General features: G+C 40.5%; 1 protein-coding gene across 3 annotated transcripts; it reads right to left on the bottom strand.

Moving 5' to 3' along the window:
- On the bottom strand, positions 1 to 25,619 carry MFSD1 (major facilitator superfamily domain containing 1). 3 transcript variants are annotated; one of them, XM_061168219.1, is made up of 16 exons: positions 25,349 to 25,619; positions 22,950 to 23,002; positions 21,940 to 22,052; positions 20,304 to 20,346; positions 19,933 to 20,000; positions 17,588 to 17,696; positions 13,203 to 13,305; positions 11,072 to 11,170; positions 10,440 to 10,551; positions 9,052 to 9,108; positions 8,564 to 8,720; positions 7,275 to 7,372; positions 6,564 to 6,676; positions 4,146 to 4,193; positions 3,127 to 3,184; positions 1 to 709 (listed from the first exon to the last, which is right to left on the bottom strand). In XM_061168219.1, the coding sequence occupies exons 1-16, from the start codon at positions 25,518 to 25,520 to the stop codon at positions 706 to 708; spliced, it is 1,407 nt and encodes a 468-aa protein (XP_061024202.1). In that variant the 5' UTR covers positions 25,521 to 25,619; the 3' UTR covers positions 1 to 705. The 3 variants fall into 3 exon arrangements, with proteins under 3 accessions (XP_061024202.1, XP_061024205.1, XP_061024203.1); XM_061168220.1 differs by lacking the exon at positions 1 to 709 and having other exon boundaries at positions 3,123 to 3,184; XM_061168222.1 differs by lacking the exons at positions 19,933 to 20,000; positions 20,304 to 20,346.
- Between the last annotated feature and the right edge of the window lie 250 nt (positions 25,620 to 25,869).

Below are 25,869 nucleotides of genomic sequence, written 5' to 3'. Positions count from 1 at the left end.
TATTTCTTTCGCAGCGCTTTTATTTATCTGTGTAGATATACAATTACCATAATTTACAGTTACATAACTTTTAGTAATTAACTGGACTATAGGAAGAATCATACAGAAAGTTTGCACCACAAAATCATGTCCGTAAGGGATTAGGGTTCTCAGTAACAGAGAAATAGAGAAGCTCAAAAAGGTCAGCAACCTCTCATAACTAAAGAGAGGAGAACAAAATCTGCTATATGTGGAAATGAGACTTCATAAAAGTATCTTTCAAATATCCCCTATTACAAAAGGAAATGCCATTATTTATCCTATATAAAACATCCTTTCTATTACTTCAAAAGCTTTTTTTTTGCTTTTAGATGAAAAAAAAAAGGCCATATCCTTAAGATACATTTTGTGAAAATTATGTCAATACGATATCCAAAGATTTCCATTATTTACTGTCCTTACTCAAAATCACCTGCATGTACCAGGTGCAATTTTGTCAACTTCACCACTGATAAGCCTATTCCAAAGCAGAATTTTTCAGCAATACAGAAGACACAGTCCCCACAGTTATGCTTTAAAATAGTTATATTCAAAATATAAATATAAAATCTCTCCAGACTATTATTTTTCCTAATGACTAAACTCTAAATTAAAAAAAAAAAAAATGGAGGTTTTCAAACCAATGATGTATGCAGCCCATTCTCATGACACAGCCATTTAAACTTCTCATCTGTAAAACACAATATAATACATTATCAAAAAAGGGAGGGGAAAACCCCACAAAACCCCATCATTACAAAATCAAAACCATAACCACTATAAAAAACAAGCAGTGTCAAGTATTAAGTTACACATTTTGCTGGATAATCTTTTCACTCCTCTTGACCATAAAAGCAACACAGGATCAATGTAGAAAATTCAGAAAATATAGAAAAGCGAAGGAAAAAAAAAAAAAAAACTCTTCTAATCCTACCATTCAAATGGAATTGGCAATATCTGGGGATTTTTCTTTCAACCTTTTTCCCATTATATACAAGTAATGGATTTAAGAAATACATAAGTCTGCATACTTTTTCTTGAGTAAAATTAGGATATATTTGCATTTTTACCTATTGTTTACTTAACATATGGCAATGTAGAGTATCTCTGACTTTAAAAATCCTTCTAAAACATGATTTTAACAACAACAACTATTTACAGAAGTAGAATTACTATGTTAAAAGGGAATTTGAGGGAGTTCCCTGGCAGTCCACTGGTTAAGACTCCACACTTTCACTGTTGAGGCCCTAGGTTCAATTCCTGGTTGCGGAACTAAGATCCCATAAGCCTCAAGGTGTGGCCAGAAAAAAAAGGAATTTGAGACAACCAAGAATCAATCTCCAGAAAACACAGCCTTGTTCTATCCTATTTCAGCCTACTCAAAATTCATAAAACTTATATGGTATATATTTACAAGTAAATTTTTTAAATCATAAAAAATTCAGTATCTAAAAAACTAGAAAAACAAGAAAAAGAATCATCATGAGAAAGTATCTGCAAATAATATGACTGATAAGGGATTAGTCTACAAAATTCACAAACAGCTTATGATGCTCAACAGCATCAAAACAAACAACCCATCCAAAAAATGGGCGGAAGACCTAAACAGACATTTCTCCAAAGAAGACATACAGACGGCCATTAGGTACATGAAAAGATATTCAACATTGATAATTATCAATATCGATAATTATGAAAGAAATGCAAATCAAAAATACAATGAGACATCACTTCACACCGGCCAGAATGGCTATCATCAAAAAACCCACAAACAATAAATACTGGGGAGGGTGTGGAGAGAAGGGAACCCTCCTATACTATTGGTGAGAACGTAAATTGGTATAGCCACTATGGAGATCAATATGGAGACACCTTTAAAAAAACTAAAAACAGAGCTACCATATGACCCTGCAATCCCACTCCTGGGCATATATCCAGAGAAAAACATGATCCCAAAGGATACATGCACCCCAATGATCACTGCAGCACTGTTTACAATAGCCAAGACATGGAAGCCACCTAAATGTCCATTGACAGAAGAATGGATAAAGAAGATGTGGTACATACATATAATGGAATATTACTCAGTCATTACAAGGAATGAAATAATGCCATTTGCAGCAACAAGGATGGAACTAGAGTGTGTCATGCTCAGTGAAGCAGGTCAGACAGGAAGAGAAGCACTGTATAACATCCCTTATATGTGGCATATAAAAAGAAATGATGCAAATGAACATACAGGACACAGAGAAACTCACAGACTTAGAAAACAGAAATGGCTGCTGGGGTGGGTGGGGACAGTTAGGGGGTTTGGGATGGACAGGTACACACTGCTGTGTTTAGGATGGATAACCAACAAGGAACTACCGTACAGCACCTCAAACTCTGCTCAATGTTATGTGGCAGCCTGGATGAGGGGGGTTTAACACGGAATGGACGCTTGTGTATTTATGGCTGGGTCCCTTCACTGTTCACCTGGAACTATCACGACATCGTTAATTGGCTACATCCCAGGATAAAATAAAAAGTTCAAAAAAAAATAGAATCACTACTATGGTTCAGCACATACTCATGGAAAAAACTGATTGAACTTAAATTCCACACTTTATACTTTAATCTGTTCCAAGTAAGAGAATACAGAATAGCATGTTAGTCCCAGGAGGAAATAAAAGATTATCTTAACTAGTTTACCTCAACTAGATAATAAAAGATTATCTCAACCGTCACAAAGAGTCGGACAGGACTGCGCAACTGAACATCAACAATTAGTTAAGAAAAAGAAAATACGAGAAAGAATGAAAGGGTAAGCCTAGCACAGGAAGTGAGGACAAAGCCCTTTCCTCCAATAAATTACAAATACTGCAGGCCTCTCTCTTCTCTCAGAAGTTAAAGCCCAATTTGCTTTTTATTCCCTTCATTTTAATCTTTGATATCCACCCTTTAAAAATTTCTAAGACAAACAAGAATTATGTTACAGCAGTCCCAAAGATAATTGTTAGCTCTCAAAACTCAAGAGACTAATTTCTTAAAAGTCTAAACCCAATCTTGAAATAAACTGCTAATGCTTCAAGATTTTCAAAATAAAGACTTTTCTCTTTCAGTACTTACTCTTCATGAGAAAGTTTCGTTTCTTCCCTTTTCTTTGCAGAATAATTTAGGTTCCCACCTAAAATACATACAAGTGTGGAATTTTTTCAATATAACTATCAGCAGTAAAATTCAAACATGCATGTGCCAATGTGCACATGTACATATACATCTTAAAGTAACAAAAAAGCTATGGAAGGTGAGAAATAGTTTATCTCCTGAAAACTTCCTGAGGGGGGGAAAAATGTTTTTTAAGAACCTTTATATGATACAAATAATCACTCCTTAATGTTAGCATTTTTTAAGAAATTTGGACTTATGTATTGCTCAAGGTTTTGGGACACTGTACTATTAATAAGCAGTAAAAATTAAGAGACATTAAAAGAAATGACCTAAAATTATTTAAACATCATATATAGTCATCCTTCTAAATACATGACAACCCTTAGGGGCAAGCCAGTTTAGAAAAATTAATGAAGGTATATAAAAATTTTATTAAGGACAAAAAATAAAAAAACAAATATAAGCAAATGAAAAAAATCTGTATTTCTCATTCTGTTATCAAACACTTTCAACCTTAAAACGCAAACTTCAGCCATAAATGTGTTTACTTCTCATTTTTTAAAAATATAAGACACAGGCTAAAACACTCCTCACAGTTATACTTTAAAGTAAGTATACAGGAAAGACTTCAGGTTACTTTTTTTAAAAGTCATACTTCTTTATGATAATATAAAAATAACATCTAACACGAAACTTAAACTGAAATGACCAGCAAGAACAGAACAATTTTAATAAATAAATGTGAAGGTCCAGAATACATAATTATATGCTATGAAGGAAAATGTGTTTCAACACTATAAACAGAATGTTATTACATGAACTAAAGCACTGGCCTCTACAGGGGCATGGAGACAATCCAAGGGCCCCAAACTGTCCACTGTGGTTGATATATGGCAGAAAACAATAAAATTCTGTAAAGCAATTATCCTTCAATTAAAAAATAAATTAATTTTTTAAAATACCTCAACTTCTCTTACCTTGGGCACGATTCACCATGTAGAGTAAGACAACAGCTAAAAGTGACACTGGAAGTGAAAAAAACATAGGGTCCTTAAAAACATGTACTTTTCCCCAATGGTTCCTAGGTAATCATAAATGCAACCCCATGGACTGTATGTCGGAGAAGGCAATGGCAACCCACTCCAGTGTTCTTGCCTGGAGAATCCCAGGGACGGGGGAGCCTGGTGGGCTGCCGTCTATGGGGTCGCACGGAGTCGGACAGACTGAAGCGACTTAGCAGCAGCAGCAGCGGACTGTATGTAGCCCGCCTGACTCATCTGTCCATGGGATTTCCCAGGCAAGAATGCTGGAGTGGGTTGCCACTTTCTTCTCCATGAGATCTTCCTGACCCAGGGATCTGGAAGATGGGTGGATTCTTTACATCTGAGCCACCAGACCAGGGAAGTCCATTAATTCATATACAGCCCACTATTTAAGAAATAATTTTATATATTTTTAAAATGTGATGTGCTAATTTTGAGATAACAAAATGCATTCAGGCTAGTCATAGCAATCATCTGCAAATGCCACACTTTAAGTACAGTCTTTATTCCTGTAAATGAAGTCAGATAATATTATCAGTGGAGTATACCATTTTATTTTTTTTTTTCCATTTATTTTTATTAGTTGGAGGCTAATTACTTTACAATATTGTAGTGGTTTTTGCCATACATTGACATGAATCAGCCATGGATTTATATGTATTCCCCACCCCGATCCCCCGTCCCACCTCCCTCTCCACCCGATCCCTCTGGGTCTTCCCAGTGCACCAGCCCCGAGCACTTGTCTCATGCATCCAACCTGGGCTGGTGATCTGTTTCACCCTTGATAATATACATGTTTCAATGCTCTTCTCTCAAAACATCCCACCCTCTCCTTCTCCTAGAGAGTCCAAAAGTCTGTTCTATACATCTGTGTCTCTTTTTCTGTCTCGTGTATAGGGTCATAGTTACCATCTTTCTAAATTCCATATATATGCGTTAGTATACTGTATTGGTCTTTATCTTTCTGGCTTACTTCACTCTGTATAATGGGCTCCAGTTTCATCCATCTCATTAGAACTGATTCAAATGAATTCTTTTTAATAGCTGAATAATATTCCATGGTATGTATGTACCACAGCTTCCTTATCCATTCGTCTGCTGATGGGCATCTAGGTTGCTTCCATGTCTTGGCTATTATAAACAGTGCTGCGATGAACACTGTGGAGTATACCGTTTTAAATACAACTTACTGAAGTATAAAAGACATCTTGGTATGTTATGTGACATTTTCTTCAGACGAACACAATTTATGTGTAAGGTGAAGACATTAGTGGAAAAATACTGATTTATGTTTGCAGTTTTCAGCAGTTTCCTATTTTTAACCAGTGAATCATTAAATAAATGATTTATTGGTAAAATTAAATAACAGGACTAACAAAAACAATTCAAAACAGACTAATGAATAAACCATGAGTGCTCAGTCCTAAGCGACACTAATGTCCACACCTTCACACCGGGGACATACTCAGGACCCCTCAAATGTTTCCACTCTAAAGAGAAAAGTGTTTTGTTTTTTAAAAACAAAACATTAAGTATTTATGGAGCAGACAAGATGAGTATGGGATCTGGGTGACTTATTCTGGGTAACTTTTTTCACTGAGAATGTTTTTAATGTTCATTCATGCTGTAACATGTATCTGTACTACATTCTTCTTTGCACTGCAATTAAAAATATATAACATAACATTTACCATTTAAAAAAACAAATATTTAGAACAGAATAGAAAGTAGATTCTATTGCTACCTTTATGGGTAGGAATCTTCTGAAAAGTGCCAATGAATCTTCACAGAACTGAAAAGTCACTAGCTGGAGTAGGAAGTTACCGTATAACACGGGAGCTCAGCCCCGTGCTCTGTGGGTTTGGGGGAAGGAGGTTCAAGAGGGAGCGGACCTACGTATACTTATGACTGATTCACCAGGTGCACGGCAGAAACCAACAAAAGACTGTAAGACAGTTATCTCCAGTTAAAAATAATTTTAAAAACTGAGAGATCAAAAAAATAATAATACCAAAAAAAAAAAAAATCACTAGCTGGGAAACAGATGCACAGGCTAAGAATTAGGCAAATGTGAGTGCAACACTTTAGGGATTTGGTTTTTAAAAGTGGGGAAAAGAATAACAAAACAAAAACCTAGAAGTATAAGTGATAACGTGTGCATGCTAAGTCACTTCAGTCATGTCTGATTCTGCAACTGCATGGACTGTAGCCTGCCAGGCCCCTTTAGGTTCTTCTGTCCATGGGATTCTCCAGGCAAGAATACTGGAGCAGGTTGCCATCTCCTTCTCCAATAAACAAGGACATTCTGCCACATATTAGAAGAAACTAAATGCTGCCAGGTGGCATACTTACAGGAAACACAGGCAATGAAGAAAACTTCTAAAAACAAGTATCCCCGAGTATCCAAGATCATTCCAGCAATGATGGAAATGACCGCCAACCCAAGATTCTGAATGGATTGCATGCTACAATTTAAGAAATTAAAAATATATATATATTAATTCTAAAGTCAGCATACACAAAATAGCAAGTCACTATAAATAATCATATGAATGAACCACATATTATCAATGCTAAGAGATGTTTTCAATCAGGAATGATCTGATTAGATTTTTTTTTTCCCCATGACTGTTTCTACTACTTTAGGCTCACAGGTAAGTGAGCCTCAGCAAGGGCAGGATGAATATGACACCTTTCTGCTGAATGAGACAAAGGCTTAAGTGAATGCCAACCACAGATGTGGTTCCCTGCTTTGGCCTTTTGCACCAGAGACGACAGGAACCCGGCGTCTCACTGAGAAGTCTACAGATAAACAGGCAGTAGGATGGTCAACAAGCAATGCCCTCTTACGGGGTGTCATATCGCTAGTTCTCCTGTTAGGGGCTTGGGGCATTGTTTTGCCACAATAATAACACAAATAGATTAACGGACTTTTCTGGTTATTTCCAGGTTCGGAGCTGTCCCAAAAGCCTGAAGATGACTAGATTCAAGAGATATGGACTTGTATAAGATAATTAAATCGACACAGCAGGGAGAGACATTATATGACCCATGTGCACTTACAAGCCATATGCAGTCCCCAGCTGATGTTCAGGAACCACAAACGCCACCATTGGCCACAAGGCACAGGCAAGTAGTGAGTAGGAGAGTCCCAGGAGACACTACAGGAAGCAACGCAGAAAAAAGCAAAAAGCTCACGTTTACCAAGAGGTGATTTTCCTTTGATGCAGATTAGCAAGAGTGACATAATAACTAACACATGCATATCCACACAAGTTGCATTACAAAATAACTAGGCTAAAAATTCACATTCAATACAGAAAGGTCCTGGCCCCTCACTAACAGTATTCCTCCAGTGACAAAATACACCAAGTAAGAAAATAAAGCTAATTTGCAAACAGTCATTACCAATGTCTCAGGCAAGCTAACGTTCCAGTATTCATTAGGAATTACAAATTGAGCAATCATGGTAACATCATGCCAGTAGCCTATTATCTTACCTCTGGGTCATCACCACCCATCTAGAGAGCCGGGCACAGGACCAGTAACCACCACTGCCCGTTAAACATTACCTACTGCCAACTTTTTCTCCAATTAAAGAAGAAACTTTGTGATTTAAGCTAAAATAAGATCACTCATCATTAATCCCTATCAAATTGGCAACAATTAAAACAATGCCAGTGTCCAACATAGCAAGGACACTATTAATAAAAAAACAAACACATTCATATATTATTGGTAAAGCTCTAAATGGGTAGAAAGTCATTACAGGAGAGGTTTCACAGCATCCGTCAAGATGTCCAGTGTGCAAAACCTCTGCTCTAGCATTTCTACTTCTAGGAATCCATCCCACAGACTTCTCACCAAGGGCACAAATATATATATTCACAATATTCTTTTATTAATGGGTAAGAAATACAGCACTTCAGCCTTAAAAAATGACATTTTTGATGAACAATAACAAAAACTTGATGAATTCATCATGACTCTTTGACCTATCAAGAGTCAGAGACAAAAAAAAGTGTAAAATCATGGATACTGGGCTAAATTATGGAATGACTTTTCTTAATGAAAAATGCATGGAACTAACAGGCATTTTGGCTTTTATAAGACTATTTTATTTCAAATTCTCCATCAGCATTGAGAGTATTATGCAGCCAAATGAAATCAAAAAGACTTTATGTATTAATGACTGTTATTTATATACTTTAAAAACAGTTATCCTGTGGAAACTGAAGTCAAGTCCCTGTTTCCCCACTACCAGCAGCACTGCGGTCAGAAGAGCCAAGCGCGGCTCCCGCCTCAGGCTGCTCGGCCCTCCCTGGGCCCCTCAGTGTCAGCAGCCACGTTACCATAGCAATCCAGGGGTTCCACAGCGTGAAGGCCAGCATGACGTGCGAAGCAAGTGTGGTCACCACTGCACACAAAACCCAGATGATGTTCTTTCCTGTTTTATCCACCAGAAGCCCAAATATTGGGGACATGGGAGCTGATATTACATACACGATACTGCCCAGAAAATACAAAAGATACTTAATCAAAGACATCACAGCAAAAAAAAAAAAAATCCCAAAGTCCTTAATTCTAAAATTCCTAGCTCATTTAACATTCTTCTAAAATGGTCATCAGTAAATAGAAATATAAAGAGATAAAAGTGATCCAAGACTTCACTGGTTTTCCATTAATGCAAAGATGGCCATTTTCAGGATCAAGACCCAAGACAGACTTGGTTTCACACTGTAGACGTTAGCTCACTAAGTCTTTTCTGGCTCTAACACAGGGTTATAATGAAAGACCCACACTGAGCATACAGTAAGCATTTACAGAATTAATGGAATACCTGTTAATAGCACTGGCTGCCTGGGAGGAAAATCCAAATTTCTCTGTAAAGAAAACTCTAAAATAAAGAGAGGGGAAAAAAATAAACCATTTAGAACTATTCTGTTTTTGTAAAAATAAAAGCAAAATAATACTGAATAAAATAGTCAACTTCTCCTTCTTTCTAAACTGTTTTCCCATCTTATTTGATAGTCATCTTTGAGCAACTGGCTAAAGCTTTAGTATTTATGTAAGTACTTCAGCAACTAAATAAAATACACTGATGCCTAATTTTTCCTCTTTTACGTATACAGAAAACAATACACACAAATTTTCAGAAACCCAAATGTATTACTATATGAAATCAAGATAGCTTCTTTTCCTTAAAAGCAATACTTGATGCATCCTTTGCTAAATAATGTAAAAGGCTCCTCTCTCAAACTGTAAAATGAAAGACTGAATTTAAGGGTTATGATTACAAAGATGCTTCTCCACAAACACATACACTGCTCTGTTTAAGTGACAGTGAAAGTCGCTCAGTCCTGTCTGACTCTTTGCAACCCCATGGACTATACAGTCCATGGAATTCTCCAGGCCAGAATACTGGAGTGGGTAGCCTTTCCCTTCTCCAGGGGATCTTCCCAACCCAGGGATTGAACCCAGGTCTCCCGCATTGCAGGCAGATTCTTTACCAACTGAGCCACAAAGGAAGCCCACTCTGTTTAAGTAGGTACCTACAAAAATACAAAGGAGGTAGGAGATAAAGCAAAGAATTTGATTTAAACCCTGAATTTGAGTCTGCTAGAACTGCAGTCCTAACAAATGGAGATGTGCCTTGTCACTATGAGCTAATACACTGTCTCCTTTCTCAGTAAGAGACTTCCTAACAAAACAATAAACAGGAAACAAAGAATTCAAATCCAAAATCAAGCATTGAAATAAATCAGTATTATGAATCAAAAACTGTAATTAGGTATTTCCTCAAAAACCTGATCCAAGTATTAAACCAATACTAAATCTTAAGCTATGGCTTCCTGGGTGGCTCAGTAGTAAAGAATCCGCCTGCCAGTGCAGGAGACATAAGAGACGCAGGTTCAGTCCCTGGGTTGGGAAGATCCCCTGGAGGAGGGCATGGCAACACACTCCAGTATTCTTGCCTGGAGAATCCCACTGTCAGAGGAGTGTGGCAGACTACAGTCCATGGGATCACAAAAGAGTCAGACACAAGTGAGTGATTGAGCAAACAAACCTCAAGCTAAGAAAAACAGTTGTATCCCAGGATGTAAAACAATTTCTATGAACATACTAACAACCAGAGAAGCAAAATTTACAGCTTAAAAATTTACACTTGTATGATTAAATTTTCATTATAATTTAGCCAACAAAAATGGAAGGCTAGAAATTACTCACTTCCCAAGTCCAATGAAAGGGAAGATAGCGACATAATAGCAGACACAGATGATAAATATAAGCCACAGGGGTAAGGAGAAGTCCTTCACGTCAGTTAACTTGATCACTTCACCTGAGAGGAGAAAGCAGCGATGCTGTCAGTGCAATCCTGCATTTCTAAGTCAGGACTCTTTCTCTTTTATCACCTGATTAACTTTTGCAATCCAGTTAAAAAAACACTTTTCTCAGTAAATTACTAGAATACAGCTTTGGGGATAATTTTAAAAGACAACAGAAAAATGTAAAATCTAAGATTAGTATCTATCTTCTTCCTCTCCTCCAGGAACACTTATCACTTTGCAAATATACAAAGTACAATCAAGAAGGTAAATTCTGCCAAAACCACTTACAGGGGAAAAAAATGTATCCAAAACTTTAGACAAGTGAAAATAGATTTGGAAATAAAAGATTTAAATCTACTATACATTGATATAAATTTTAAAAAGTGTAAGTGGAAGAAAAAGATTTAATAAACATGTATTATTAAGCCTCACTGGGTTTACAACATTACTATTAAGAACTTACCTCATTGTAAATTATCTCAAAAAGGCCATAATTCCCAAAAGCCTAAGTTTTCTTGCATTCAGACTAACCTGTTTTTCCTTGTTCTTTATGAAGGATTCGTTCTGCTCTCTGATCCAAGTAAGCAAGAGCCAAGGCACAGACAAGTGAAAGAATACATGTTATACCTCCTATAATATAAGAGAGAGACAGAGATTTTTTTAGAGACCCAAACTGAAGGTTCCTAAAAGGCAGCACTTTATATTAACAGCAGAAAACTTAGCCACAGAAAGGCATGGCATCTGGACACATATATGAAAAAAACTACAATTACTAAACCAGGACAGAAGGAAAGGAAGTGCAAATGGGAAGCACTCAACACATAACAGTTGCTATTACTATATATTAATTATTTCCCAGTAGAAGGTTGGAGATTAGAAGGAAAAGGCTAGAACGCACTAGTCTAGTCTTATAATCATAATACAGATTAAAGAAAGCCGATGACCAGCTAGCAAATTAGTCCGAATTTCTTAATTCAGTCTAAGCACCCATTACTGATGGATACCGGGGCAGGGGAATAGGATAGACTTGCAAAAGCAAAGTCTGACCTGTGATCAGCTCATGTTCCTTCTGACTCCTTCCCAAGTCTAACCCCCGCCCCTTGGCAGCCCCAAGGGCACCAGCCCTCCCAGAGCACAGCCCACTCACTCTCTCCTCCGTGCAGTCAGCATTACTCACCGAGGCTGACTCATATCATTAAAGTGAATCAGAATAGAGAGTGAAGAAAGTTTACGCTTCTCGAGATTTTAATAAAAAGAAGTTTAGTAAAGCTAATGAATCTTTAATTGGCTGATGCAATATGACATAATATGAAAGACTGCAGAGTCAGGAGACGTGGGTTCTGCTTCTGGCACTAACAAGCTGATTGATCTTGGGCAAGGAATTTAACCTATCTGGGCTTCAATTTTCCCATCTGTAAAATAAGCAGCTTTGACTTGATGGCACAGATCTTTCCTGGCTCTAAAATTCTTTAAAATTTATTCTCGAATTCTCCATCATGGAGGGAACTAGAAAGAATACTGAAGAGCATTTGGAAGTAAGAAAAAGCTTTTGAGAGGCAAAGGATTTGAGAGGGAGGTGAAAAGAGGAGGCGTCTCTAGAAACAAGCTGCCTGTCTAGCATTACCTCTCACTACACCCCAGTTCGATTCCTGGGTTGGGAAGATCCCCTGGAGAAGGGATAGGCTGACCACTCCAGTATTCTTGGGCTTCCCTGGTGGCTCAGGTCATAAAGAATCTGCCTGCAATGAGGGAGACCTGGGTTCGATCCCTGGGTCAGGAAGATCCCCTGGAGGAGGATATAGCAACCCATTCCAGCATTCTTGCCTGGAGAATCCACATGGCAGGGGCTACAGTCCCTGGGTTGCAAAGAGTCGGACACAGCAGTCCCTTCACCAGCCTGTACCAAGGAACTGTAAGGAATAAAAGATGGCACAGAGCCTGCAGCTCGCCACCCACAAGTCTCCCCAGGGCTCTGCAAGCAGTCCTCCACACCCCACGGGGCTCAGTTAGACAAATTTACCGCACAGAGAAGCATAGCCGGTGAGTCAAGAGAGTCTCATCCGCTTCTCACTGACCAGCTGGCAACCAGCACGACCGAGGCTTAGCCACCAGCACTTGGGGCCAGAAGTGATCTATGTGGCTGAGTCAAACAGCCACACTTTTACAGAAAACTAAGACATGGAGATAACTTCCTTGTCCAAGATGAGTCAGGACCAGAATCCAGACTCTGGGCTCCCAACCTGGTAGGTTTCTAATCACATCCTATCACCTCTGACATCTACAAAATCGAAGTTTCATAAGCAAACTGAATTTGATCGAAGGGAACAATTCTCCCTTTTGCTAAGACTATTAATGAACACCTCACAGGGAGGTACAAACCCCCCGACTGTCTTCAGATCTCACGTACACTCTCATTTGCTCACTGCAACAACACTGAAGCGCCCACGGGACAAGATCCTCATTTTAAGAAAGTGGAAATAAAAACACAAGTGGGATGAACAATGCTACTGTGTTCACTGTGTCTAATTAGGTCCAAGAACTCGTGAATTGTGCAGGCACAGCTATAACCAAGTGGTCTAACCTGGGTTCCCCTCTCTGTCACACCACTTTGCGTAAGAAGCTTTCAGAAGAGACCAAAAATGGGACTTCAGGATTCACTAACCGATCATAAGTGTGACCCCAAGGGTTGTGTGACCAGCAGAACCCAGTGAAGCTGCAACCTTAGAATACAGCCATCCCATGAGGTTCATGTTGACTGTGCTTCCCTGGAAGAAAAAAAACCATCATCATTTTCATTTGTATCTGTCCTGCTTGAAAAAAAAAGATGTGAGTAGCTTAGAGAAATAGGTATAATAGGGATCATTAAACAACAGATAATTAAAAAAAAAAAAAAACTACAAGGAAAAATAACAACCTAAGATAAAGCCACAGCTAAGATTACTACACCAAACTGGCAATTTATAGAAAATGCTAGTATTCAGAACAGCACAGTACGTCTAGAACTTCCTAGTAGCCCAAACAAAAATAAAACACAAGTTATAGAATTTACAGGGTACCCAAGACAATAACAAACTCTGGCTCAGAAAAAACACAGCTTTTCCTGATAGCGACATCTGGGGAAAAAATTCATCCTCTGATTGTCCTTGGCGTGGCGAGCTGTCGTGTCTGAGTCTCTGTGGCCCCATGGACTGCAGCCTGCCAGGCTCCTCTGTCCATGGGATTTTCCAGGCAAGGTTACTGCAGTGGGCTGCCATTTCCTTTTCCAGGGGATCTTCCCGACCCAGGGATTGAACCCGAGTCTCCTACAAGTCTCTTGCATGGCCGACTGATTCTTTACCACCGAGCTACCTGGGAAGCCCATATCAAATAGCAATACATGTTTCCTTAAAAAATAAGGAAAAAATAAAGCATGGAAGGAGAGCAGAAAGGGGTGGACACCTTGCTGAGAATGTGACTGTGGATTGAGAACTTGAAGGAAGCTGTGGGGCCGCCCCGGGGAAAAGCGCAGCACTCCAGGTCGGAGACAGTCAGTGCCCTGGCCCCGAAAGGGAGGCCACCCGGCGTGCTCAAGGCAGGGAGCACAGAGTCTAGAGCAGTGTCGGCGAAGGAGAGACAGGAAGAGATGAGGTCCTCAGGGAGGAACTGGGGGGAAGGCAGGCTACTGGTAATCAAAGAACTTCTGGATTTTACTGTATGAGACGGGAAGCCACTGGGATTCTAAGTAGAGAACTGGTACAATCCCTTACATTTTAACAGACTCACTCTGGCAGCTATATTCAAAACACCCTACAAGTGAGGATGACACAGAAGCCAGGACGTTGGCTGGGGGTTGCTGCCATAATGAAGAAGAGAGATGACGGTCTTGGACTGGGGAGACTGGTAGAGGACACAATGAGAAGCGACCAGATTGCAGATTCACTCTGATGGAAAAACTGACAGGATTTGCTACTGGAAAATATGTGGAGAGTTGAGTGAGTGGTAGGGAGTGGTTCCCAGTGACATCAGTTTTTGCCTGAGAAACTGGAAGAAAAGAGCTGCTCACAACTGAAAAGGAGAAAGCTTTAGCATGAGCTGGTTTGGGTGATGGGAGGTGGAACAGCAAGAGCTGGGCTCTGGCTGTGTTGAGTTTGATATGCCTACGAGACATCCACATGGAAATGTCAGCGAGAAAGCTACACGTGAGGGATGGGATTCAAAGGAGAGGCCTGGAAATACAACTTCAGGAGCAAAGGCATGCTATTTAAAACTTCAAAACCAGGTAAGATTACCAAGGAAGTGAGTGTCAAAAGAAAGGAGAAGGTGTCCAATGACCCAGCCCACATTACAGGTTGAGAAGACTGAGATGGATGCAGCAGAAGAGGAAGCAAGAAGAAAACGATGAGCCTGTAGGGTCCTTGAAGCCAAGAGAAGAAATCAAGGAAGGGTTCTAAACACTACTGCTAAGAAACACTACTGAGAAACGAATGGGTCCTCAACCAGATTCTCACAGCAAAGTGCACAAGTGGCTATTTCTCACAAAACGGTAGCCAGTGGCACTACTCAGACGAGCATTAAGGTATAAATGAAGACCTACCAGAAACTTTCCTCAATATCATCGAAAACACAAGCCTCTCAAAGACATGTTGTCTTAATAACCCTTTAAATCTAAAAATGCTTAACATGACCTGGCTTAGCAAGTACTCAATAAATATTTCTCAAAATAAGGAAATTTTAAAAGTAACAAAGAAGAACCAAAAGGCTGCTGGACTTCCAACCCCCAGGTAAGGCATGAAAAATAATAGAAGTGAGAAGTCCACTGCCTGAAGGGTAATGGTAACTGCCCAAGTATCTAAAATCAGACAAACTCCCAACTCGGCCAACAGAAAAATCATGATGAGGTAAAGCTGGAACCTCCACGATCCTTCTGAGTAAGTGCAGAGACATAAGAAACACAAAAAAAGACTGAACCTCCATCTACCCCAGCAGCTCTGACGGACGCCTCTGGTCTCGTGTGTCTCATAGGGACCCTAAATACACCATCCGGACTAGAGCCGAGCCACCCTGGCTGTTGCAGAGGTAGCTGCCTGACCTCTGCTTCACTCCACGTCCAGCTCAGGCCCCTTACCATCCGATAAGCCCTGCATCACAGAGGCCCCTGAGACACCTTTTGAGAAACTCAGGGCTCCTCAAGACGAAGGTGAATGGATTATTAACTAGTTTGTGACCACAAAGAAAAGAACCTGAAGATCACTAGTAACCACAGTGGCATCACTGAGAATGAGTCTTGCTCAGCTGCTCCTATTCCCTTCTTCTAGGAGTTACTGGATGATGAGATCCACCAACTGCTATAGACATGTCTTGACTTGCACAAGATACATTATGAAGCAGCCAGAATGTCTCTGTGGATAAAATTTAGAAAACGTGGAAAACCACACTAGTTATCAAAGGTAAAAAATTAAAGTAATACTTGGCTGTTTCCTATCCAATTGACAAAATGACTTTTAAAAAATAATAGCCTGCACTATCAAAGCTACAGTAAGAAGGATCCTCCCATATCCCAAAGACAGAGATAGAAACATCTCTGAAAAGATAAGGTGGAAATATGTCTCAACAGTTCTAAGAAACCCAAACAAACCCTCTGACTCAGTAATAATTCCTTTCCGAGCAATCTAGCCTCAGTAAACAATCAGAGATAGAGACAAGTTTTGGAGTGTCACTGCACAACAGCTATATTTATAATACTGGAAAACTAGAAAAAGCCCACATGTACAAAAATTAGAAATGTTTTATATATATACAACACACATATGTGTAATATATTTCATAAGATGAAGCATTACATTAAAAATATTTCATTTGTACTGCATTTTTTTGTACTGGATTTCTTCCCTAAGACTATGTTCCAAGGATTTTCATGCCATTTTACAGTCTTTAAAATCTTGACTTTTTTTTTTTTTAAAATCTTGACTTTTAATGGCAAGAATCTTTTTAAAAACCTCCATTCATAAAGAGTTCATGAGAAAAAAAACCTAACAGGATTTGGGATGGCCAAAACACCTTCCAGGTTGAGTTTATAACAACATAATGTAGCTCTCCTGGGTACCCTTCTACCGGACCGCCTATCATGAAACACTGTGATCATTTCCAGGTTCCAAATGCTGGAAGGAGCATGACCACCCACAGTGAAGTCCAGAGAGGCGGGAGCACCAGTCAGGGAACTGAAACCCAGGCCACATGGTTTAGACACGCACAGGAAATGAGTATGTCTGACCAAGACCTTCAGATCTGTCTTGGCAAAATGCTAGTAGGCAAAATGCTAGTGCCTGACGGAGAAGATAAACACTCACTAGAAGGCAAAAGTCCAACAATCAGTAAAAGCGACTTGTGCAGGCAGATCTGGTCTCTATGGGAGGCTGAGCTTCACTAAGTTAATTGCAGTTGGGACTTCCCTGGTAGTCCAGTGGCTAAGATTCCATGCTCCCAATGCAGGGGACCCAGGTTCAATCCCTGGCTGGGGAACTAAGATCCACGTGCTGCAACTTAGAGTTCACGTGCTGCAAGTAAAGAACCCATGTGCCACAACTAAGACCCAGAGCAGCCAAATAAACAATAATAAAAATAATGTATTTGGACGCTTTTTATAAAGTGACATGACTTTGAGAATTTGTTTAAAAAACAAAAAATTAACTGTAGTAGATGAATGAGACCTTCTTATCACTAGAAATATGCAAGCAGAGCCTGGATGACCATACATAAAGACTTTCACTGCAGTAATGCCGAAAAGAGGTAAAGAAGTTAGAGAATAAAACCTCTGTGATCCGTCTGTCCCAATGCTCAGAATCTCTGAACTAATGAATGCTCAATTAGCATTTGAAACTGCTTCCTCTTAGGTCAAGTAAGATTAGAAATGCCTTCATTTAAAGGTAAATGGTACATTATGGTCTAGAAAAATATATAAAAAACCAACACAACTTGTACACAAATATATTTCATCCTGTAATCTTTAAGACACGGTTACAAGAGTCAATCTTTTGCCTCCTATTTGGCTTTGTTATCTGTCATACTTACAATTCTTGCCATGCTAAGTTGGAGTCCAAACACCAAGTTCAACTCTTTGCCTTTAAACCAGCTCACAGCATATGTATTCTGGGCAACTGCTAAGGACTCCCCACCAATCCTAAAATAAGGAAAGAAAAGTCACAGCTTTTAAAAGAAATACCATAGTTAGCAAGGCAGCAGGTGTAAAATTTTGACACTCCTCCCGTCAAGAGGTAGTGTCTAAGCCCCTCCTCTGAATCTAGATGGGCTTGCGATTGCTTCAACGAGTAGAAGGTGGTGGAGGTGGGGCTGGGATATAAAAGGGGGTATCTGCCTTTTCACTCAAACGTTCACACACAGAACCCTGAGCCACTGTGTAAGGCGTCCAGCTACCCTGAGCCCCCCACACTACGAGAAAGCCAAGCCACACAGAGGGCCACATGCAGATGCTCCAGTCAGCACAGCCAGTCCTCGAGTCACCCCAGGCCAGGCTCCAGACATCAGGTGCAGACACACCGTCCACACTGAACGCAGTCCAGATTTCTACCCACGAAGCCCACCCTGGAAGGGTTGTTTTGTAACCGAGCAGGATCTATGGGGCCTTCCTGGGACAGGCCTTTGCCCGTATCCTCTGCTGTAGCTCCTCTCTGAAGGACACAGATAATACTATTTGGTACGAATTTCCTGAGCTGTGTTGCAGATGTGAAAACTGCTCCCGCCAAAGGGAAGAACTACTCAATGACCGTGAGCACACAGCCCAGGAGCCTAAGTCCGGGAGCCGAAGGACTGACACAGCTAACCCGTGACACCACCCTACTGCCTCCCGTCATCACCACCCATCATCAGCCAACAAGAGAAATGTACGCAAGCTGATCAGGTACCCTGAGGCATCCCTGCTTCGTCTGTCTTTTAAAATGCTTTACGAAAACTCTTCCAGGAGCATGAAGCTTTTTAGGGCATGAGCCACCTCGTCTCCTTGCATAGCCCTGCAGTATACCTTTCTATGCTCCAAACGCCTACATTTCACTGTACCTCACTGGGCATCAGGCACACAAACCTGCGTTCATAGTTTTACACTGCTAAGTACAGGTAATTTAATATACTGCGATGACAACCCTGCCTGGCAATAAAAGGAGTTTGAGCTACCACATCACCATCTACGCTGTATAAAACGCTCATCCAGGAAGAGTGGTCCATACTTTGTGAAAAAAACACAGATTCACACTTTTTAGGCCAGTATCTTCCATATTTGACATTCTCCTACTTTCCAGATTTTAATTTTCCTTCTGCAGGTTCTAATTATTGACCTTCAGGTAAGAGATTCCTCTTCTCTGCATTCAAACACTGAGTCCTCCTCACCACTGTCCTCATCTAAAAATATTTCTCCTCTTCTACGAATCCAAATCCTATATGGATGGTCATTTCTGATCACACATCTACCTCTGAGTCCCTTCCACATTTTAATAAACTGTTTTTCCCTCTCCCTCACTTAGAGCACTTTTGGGGATGTGTCACCTATGGCTACCGGTCCCTGGTACCTGTAAAAAGCGTAAGTTAGGTTGTCTGCATCCCTCCAGGCAGGAAGCCCAAGGCTGAATTGAGAATGAGCTTACAGAACAGACACTGAAATTCATTGAGAGCTATTGGTCTTTTAGTAATCTGCTCATTAAAGTCTTTTCAACATGATTCAAAAGGACCTACACATTATCCACTAAGAAACAGCAAAATGTACATTAATCACCAAGCTAGAAATTGATGGTCTACATTTTTCTACATGAGGTTTAAATCACAGTCTTCAACACAACAGAAAAGCAAAACACCTAAGAAAAACATCATCTCTGGAAAACTATTTAATATTCAAAGCCTATACAGAGTTAACTGTCAACACTCAAAATTCTTGCTTACTGTAAAGGAGAATTAAGACAACAATTGAGCAGTTGTGTGTATATACACACACACAGACACACACACACACACACATATATGAGATAGAGAGAGAAAGAGAGAGGTAGATTTCAAGAATCTGAAGTAATTCTCCAGAAGATACAATAATATATTTTGGCAAATCTTTAATAAATTGATAAATGAACACTAAAACAGCAATGTGTGCTTGTGTTCAGTCGCTCAGTTGTGTCCAACGCTTTGCTCCACAGACTACAGCCCACCAGGCTCCTCTGCCCATGCAATTTTCCAGGCAAGAATACTGGAGTGGGTTGCCATTTCCTCCTCCAGAGGATCATCCCCACCCAGGGACCGAACCCGTATCTCCTGCAATTCTCCTACACTGCAGGCAGAGTCTTTCTTTACCACTGAGCCACCTGGGAAGCCCCCCAAACAGTAATATGTTAAGACAAATGAAATTATGCATAACTTACCCAAACACAAACCTTCCCAATTCCATCAGCCAAAAAGCATTAAATATTCCACCCAGGGCAAAAACAACCTATAACATGGAATATAATGTAGGATCAATGAAAAAGAAAATTCAAGGAATCCAAAATAAGTAACATATGATGAAACACAACTTCTACAATGATTTTAGTGTTTCTTCTTAGTAAATTTGTGAAATTTAAGTATCAATGTTCATCTGTCTCAAGGCTTAAAAGGGACTGTGCATTATGTCACATGGGCATTTGTGAACTCTGCTTAATTAAGTTAGGCTTTCACCAAACACATCCATGCTGATGGAAATAGACAGTATTCAAGAGACAGTGTCCACAGTGAATCAGTGAACAATTTGTCTTACCTGCCCAATGCAAACAAAGCAACTAAAAATAATGGTGCCCCATCTGTTAGAAAAAGAGAAAGAAAGTGAATTAAGAGTTTATCACCAAATCCTTCAGTGATAATTCACTTTGGATTTCTTGGACTCCTCTGCATTCCCTCCAAAGGAAGAAAAATGAGGTTCTGGTTGGCCTCTGAAATCAGCAGCTTTCCAAGGCTGAATGTGAATCCATAGAGGTCTCTAATCCCAAAAGGATTCCAGAGGCTTTGGTAAGGGCATGTCTGTTTAAGCCATTATCATCTCTTAAACAAAACTTGTTAAATAATCTTCAAGAAGTTCCCAGGGCTCCCATTTAAAAATGGACATTCTTCACAAATTTTTTATTGAGTTTAGGGTTGATTCCAAGGAATTCTATTAAATAATTTTAAGTGGTTTTAATTCTGTATGCTGCTGCTGCTAAGTCGCTTCAGTCGTGTCTGACTCTGTGTGATCCCATAGACGGCAGCCCACCAGGCTTCACTGTCTATGGGATTTTCCAGGCAAGAGTACTGAAGTGGGTTGCCATTGCCTTCTCAGCTAATTCTGTATAACCAAAAGCTATTTTTAAAAGGAAAAACAGGGACCATGAGAAATGATATAAATCTGCTTACTCTAACATTCCACACTCTGAATAGCTCATTAATGTTTCCCCAGAGTAAAAAAAATACCAGTATTAGGAGAGTCATTAAAGATTATATGAGTAAACCATCCTTCTGAAATCCCAGTCCCTCCAAAAATCCTTGTGCAATGGTCATACCACAGTCTACTGAAAGTTTTCCCAAAACAACTCATGATCAAGCAAAATCTTCATCACACATAAATGGCATCTGTTTCCTTCAAGTTCAAGCGAATTCTACCCCTTTAGACCAAGCAAATTGAAGTCCTCCTCTATACACTCATCGAGGTGCTTAAAAGTTAGTCCCCAAGCTTAAACACATATAGTTTCTTCTATTCTTTTTCAACACACATGGCTGGAAAGCATATCATCATTTCGCCCTCTGCCTTCTGAAAATGTTCCAGACTACATCCCTCCTAAAGTCTCCACAAACAGCACATCATCATCAGGATGAAAACTGACAGAGCTAATAATGTGATGCCTTCCTCAGCATCTAACTGGAGTGGTCACAGAAAGTTTAATGCCTAAAGAAAGGCAGAAGAGAAAATCTCACTAGGGCTGGGAGAGGTAAACAGTAAATACATGCCAAATACTGTGCATCCACCTCCCTCAGTCCTTATAACCACCTTGCAAGGCAGGAAATACTATCCATATTTTACCAATGAGGAAACTGAGGCTCAGGAAGCTAGGAACAGATCAGAAGAACTAAGAAGCTGAGCAAGTGGCAGCAACAGAAATCAGAACCGGGCTTGCTGATTCCAAGTGAAGGCATAATTTACCTTTAGATAACTGAGTTTCCATATGCCATTAGCAGCATTTAACTGAAATACCAACCAAGTTTCAAAAACCAAAATCACACACACACACACACACACACACACAAATGCAGATTAACACACTCAATACACAAGTTTATTCAGTTCTTTCTAGAAATACTTAATCTAGTTTTGTGTTTTCTTAATAATCATATTTACCCGTAAGTGAGATTTCTCCCAAGCTTACCGTATTCCAAATACTCGGTCTATCAAAAAGCCACCAAAGAAACACAAAACGACATTGGGCCAAGAATACCAGGCATACAGCAGCATGAACTTCGTGGTATTCACCTGCATATCCTACATGGAAAGAAAACAAAACAGTTTTTTTCAAAGCAGGTTAAGTGTAGCAACTAACAATCAAAACATTCTTTCTGGTAGTGGCGGCATATCTTAATCATTTACTGTTACTATCAGCTTTGGCCTCTACCTCCAGAAAAATGGTCACACCTGGGAACTTCTTGAGTCTGCAGTCATTTCAGAGGCTTCATGGAGTTCAACATCCGTCAGCTCTTGCACTATGGGGATCACTTCTGCCTACATCTGCCTGTATCATCTACATTTCTATTCCCTGTGTGTTACCTGCTGTGGGGCTTCACCCACATGAAAAAGGACAATCTTTAGCATATCCTTTCCTCCTACCTCACTAATTCTTGGTCTTTTTCATTCATTCTAGAATGTGAAGGGCCAATCTGTGTATTTCTTCCTATCCAAAGGTAAAAAAAAAACTTACAAAGGGAAAAAAAAATCTAAATACATAGGAAACTGTAAATATCAAAAATACTGATAGGGACAATCCTCTGGAATCAGTATCCACATTTTAAAAATGAAATAACAATTAACATATTTAAGAAAGCAAAATGCTCTCCTACCAAATCATTTGTCCTTCTGATGATTACAGAGTGGGAGAGAGAAATGCCAACAAAAATTCACAATACTTTTTGGGTTGCACTGTGGAAATAGTACTTATTTATCTAAGGTATGAAACAATATCAAGTCATAAGTGCCATAAATGAATTCTCTGTGGCCACTCATTCCAAGTCAAGAATACTCCTTGCCCTCACAGATTTGGTGACAACAGATGTTTAAATGGATTCATTAGACAATGTTTCGGACCATGCAATCTGAGAGTTGATGCTTCAGCAATGTATCTGCTCCAGAGCCAACAAAAGAAACATAGATGAAAAGTCAACTTACCCGTTTAACTTGAATCTGAAGGGCAGCAGGATTATCATAGCAAAAGTAGCTGCCTAGAAAACGGAAAAGCAAATTTCTTTTTAGCAATACTTTCCATATAAAAGTTTCAAGTTGCAATTACTACTCCAATGGTGATTTGCAATGTTTATACTAGGGACTCAAGGAAACTGGAAACTCAAAAAAAAAAAGAAAGAAACTAGAAACTCTTTTGGACTGCTTTCTTGTCCATTAAGACTTTCTAAGTTGCAGCCAAATAACCCAGAGAAAACATACCAAGTTATTTACAAATTATTAGCCTGCATACCGGAGGAGGCAATGGCACCCCACTCCAGTACTCTTGCCTGGAAAATACCATGGATGGAGGAGCCTGGTGGGCTGCAGTCCACGGGGTCACTAAGAGTTGGACACGAGTGAGCAACTTCACTTTCACTTTTCACTTTCATGCATTGGAGAAGGAAATGGCAACCCACTCCAGTGTTCTTGCCTGGAGAATCCCAGGGACAGGGGAGCCCGACGGGCTGCCGTCTATGGGGTCGCACACAGTCGGACACGACTGAAGTGACTTAGCGGCCTCAGCAGCAGCCTGCATACACAGCAAATACTGGGAACCTGGATCAAGAAGTTAATCAACAACTGTTTTTCCACCTTGAAAGTGAAAGTCGCTCAGCTGTGTCTGACTCTTTGCCACCCCACGGACTACACAGCCCATGAAGTTCTCCAGGCCAGAATGTTGGGAGTGGGTTGCCATTCCCTTCTACAGGGGATCTTCCCAACCCAGGGTTCAAACCCAGGTCTCCCACATTGCAGGCGGATTCTTTACCAGATGAGCCCTAGGGAAGTTGTTTTCCACCTTTCTTTCTTTTTTTTTCCACCTTACTTACATCCTGTTTCCTATGTCTATTGTTTTATTAGCATCTTCATGACACAGCTATATTTTCCTTAAAGCTACCAACACACACACACATGAAAAATGTCAAAAACATCCTCAGCAGTTTCCTAGTAATGTTACCTAAAGCCACCACTTGAGCGCACAGGAATGGAGTTTAACTACTCTAACTAGATCTGTTTTCAAAATAAGAATTCTAATTCCACAAACAGTATATCCAAGATCAAATAACTCAGGAAATACACAGCCAGGAATGAAGAAAAATAAAGTAGAGTTCTAAAAGGTTAAATTAAAACATAGTAACATCTTCTGGAGGGTCAGAAAGAAAGAAGTGGAGAGAGGTAGGACTTTTTACAGTAATAAAATCGACAGAGTTTTGATAGGCCACGAGATAATGTTGCCTCTGTTTCTCCACTAACTCTGTCTAGAAGTATACATGAGAAGCCACCAGTTCAAAAGAAATAAAATTGTCATTAGAAAAGTTATGACTCTGGCTTCTGAAACCCACTAAAGGTAAACATAAAAATCACTAAAAATAAAGTGTTAAAGTAGGTGCAATTTTAAGTGTCTTGTGTTGTTCTTGATTTTTTGTTCCTAAACTCAGAACTTTATGAATCCTGCTTTAATGGCTGTAAGGAATATCAATGTCAGGCTTCAAAGTTAATGAATGGGCACCATCTTTCCACAAAGTGAGAAGAGGGGGAACAAAAAGAGATGCAAAGAAACTAAAGCCCAAAGCAGCCTCCATGCCTACTTATATATTCCAGCAGTAGATAAAGGTATCCACCATATACCTGTTGATTACACCAAATCCAGCGAGTCCATGAAAAATACATCATTACTTTCACACCAAGCTGATACTGACATAGAATGTTACTGGAAAAAATTAGTTGCTGGGACATAATAAGAAGATATTTTTAAAAATTATCTCCAGAAACTGCTTTCAGTCACCAAATTTCATAACTGAAACCAAACAGCACAAGTCCAGTCCAGTATGATTGCTTCACATTAGCAGAGCGGAGGAGTAGGAGAATACATCTACCCACTGAAGCAATCAACAAGACACACTCATACATTTTACCAAAGAGGAAGAGAAACATAAACGACTGCCAACGAATACCTCAATCAAAAAGTTTAAAGTATTCTTTAAATACTACAAAGTATTTTTGGAGGCTTCTTTGGGGCAGGGGATTACATCTTTCGCAATTCCCTCTAAACAAAGTGTCATGAGAGGAACCTTGACATCCAGGGATTCTCTCATATCTAAAGCCCCAGAAGGCAAATTGCTAGCTTTTGGAACTTCTTGCGAGAGCAAATGAGTAGGACAAAAGTCACTCAGCTCAGTCCCCTGACCCCCCACCTTCGGGACACTGAATAGCCTGCAACAGGGCTGAATGGGGGTCGCGAAGGTGGGGGGGAAAGGGGGTAGGAGGACCCTGGAGCTCAACGCAACCCCGAGACAGTCTGGAATTCCTTGATTTCCAGTCCCACCCCACCAGGCCGGCCGGCTCACCGAAGCCAAGGAAGCACATCAGCAACAGAACCACAAGCCGGTGCGCTAGGCGACTGGGGTCGCAGAGGGCCTGCAGCGCCCCGGAGGCAGCACGGGTGGCCCGGGTGTCTCTGCCCGCCTCGTCCGAGCCGCCTGGCAGCAGCGCCCTCGCTTCCTCCTCCTCTTCCTCCATCGAGCCCGCGGGAGACCGAGAGATGACAGCGAGTGCAACTCCAGGAGGAAGCCGCTGCCAGAGCCCAGAGCAAACCGTGCTCACGTGACCGCAGCCGCTCACGTGACGCCGCGGCAGGTCACGCAGGGCTACGCTCCTGTGAGTGGGCGTGGTCACTCGGTGGGCCGGGCCGGCGGGGCACGAGGGGTGACGGCAGCGTGAGTTTTTCACCCGGAAGTTTCTAGGCGGGGCGCCTCTACCCTTCCTCCGCAGACCGCGCTGGCCTCTCGTTTTCTGCCTTGCTCCGGCTGCCGACTCCGCGCCGCTCCTCCGGAGAAAGTGCGGGCCTCCCCTCAGGCCCTACGCCAGG

This window comes from Dama dama, chromosome 19 (genome assembly GCF_033118175.1).
Source record: "Dama dama isolate Ldn47 chromosome 19, ASM3311817v1, whole genome shotgun sequence".
Classification (NCBI taxonomy): Eukaryota; Metazoa; Chordata; class Mammalia; order Artiodactyla; family Cervidae; genus Dama; species Dama dama.
Note: the sequence above shows the minus strand (reverse complement) of the source record. Positions and strands in the feature narration are given on the sequence as shown.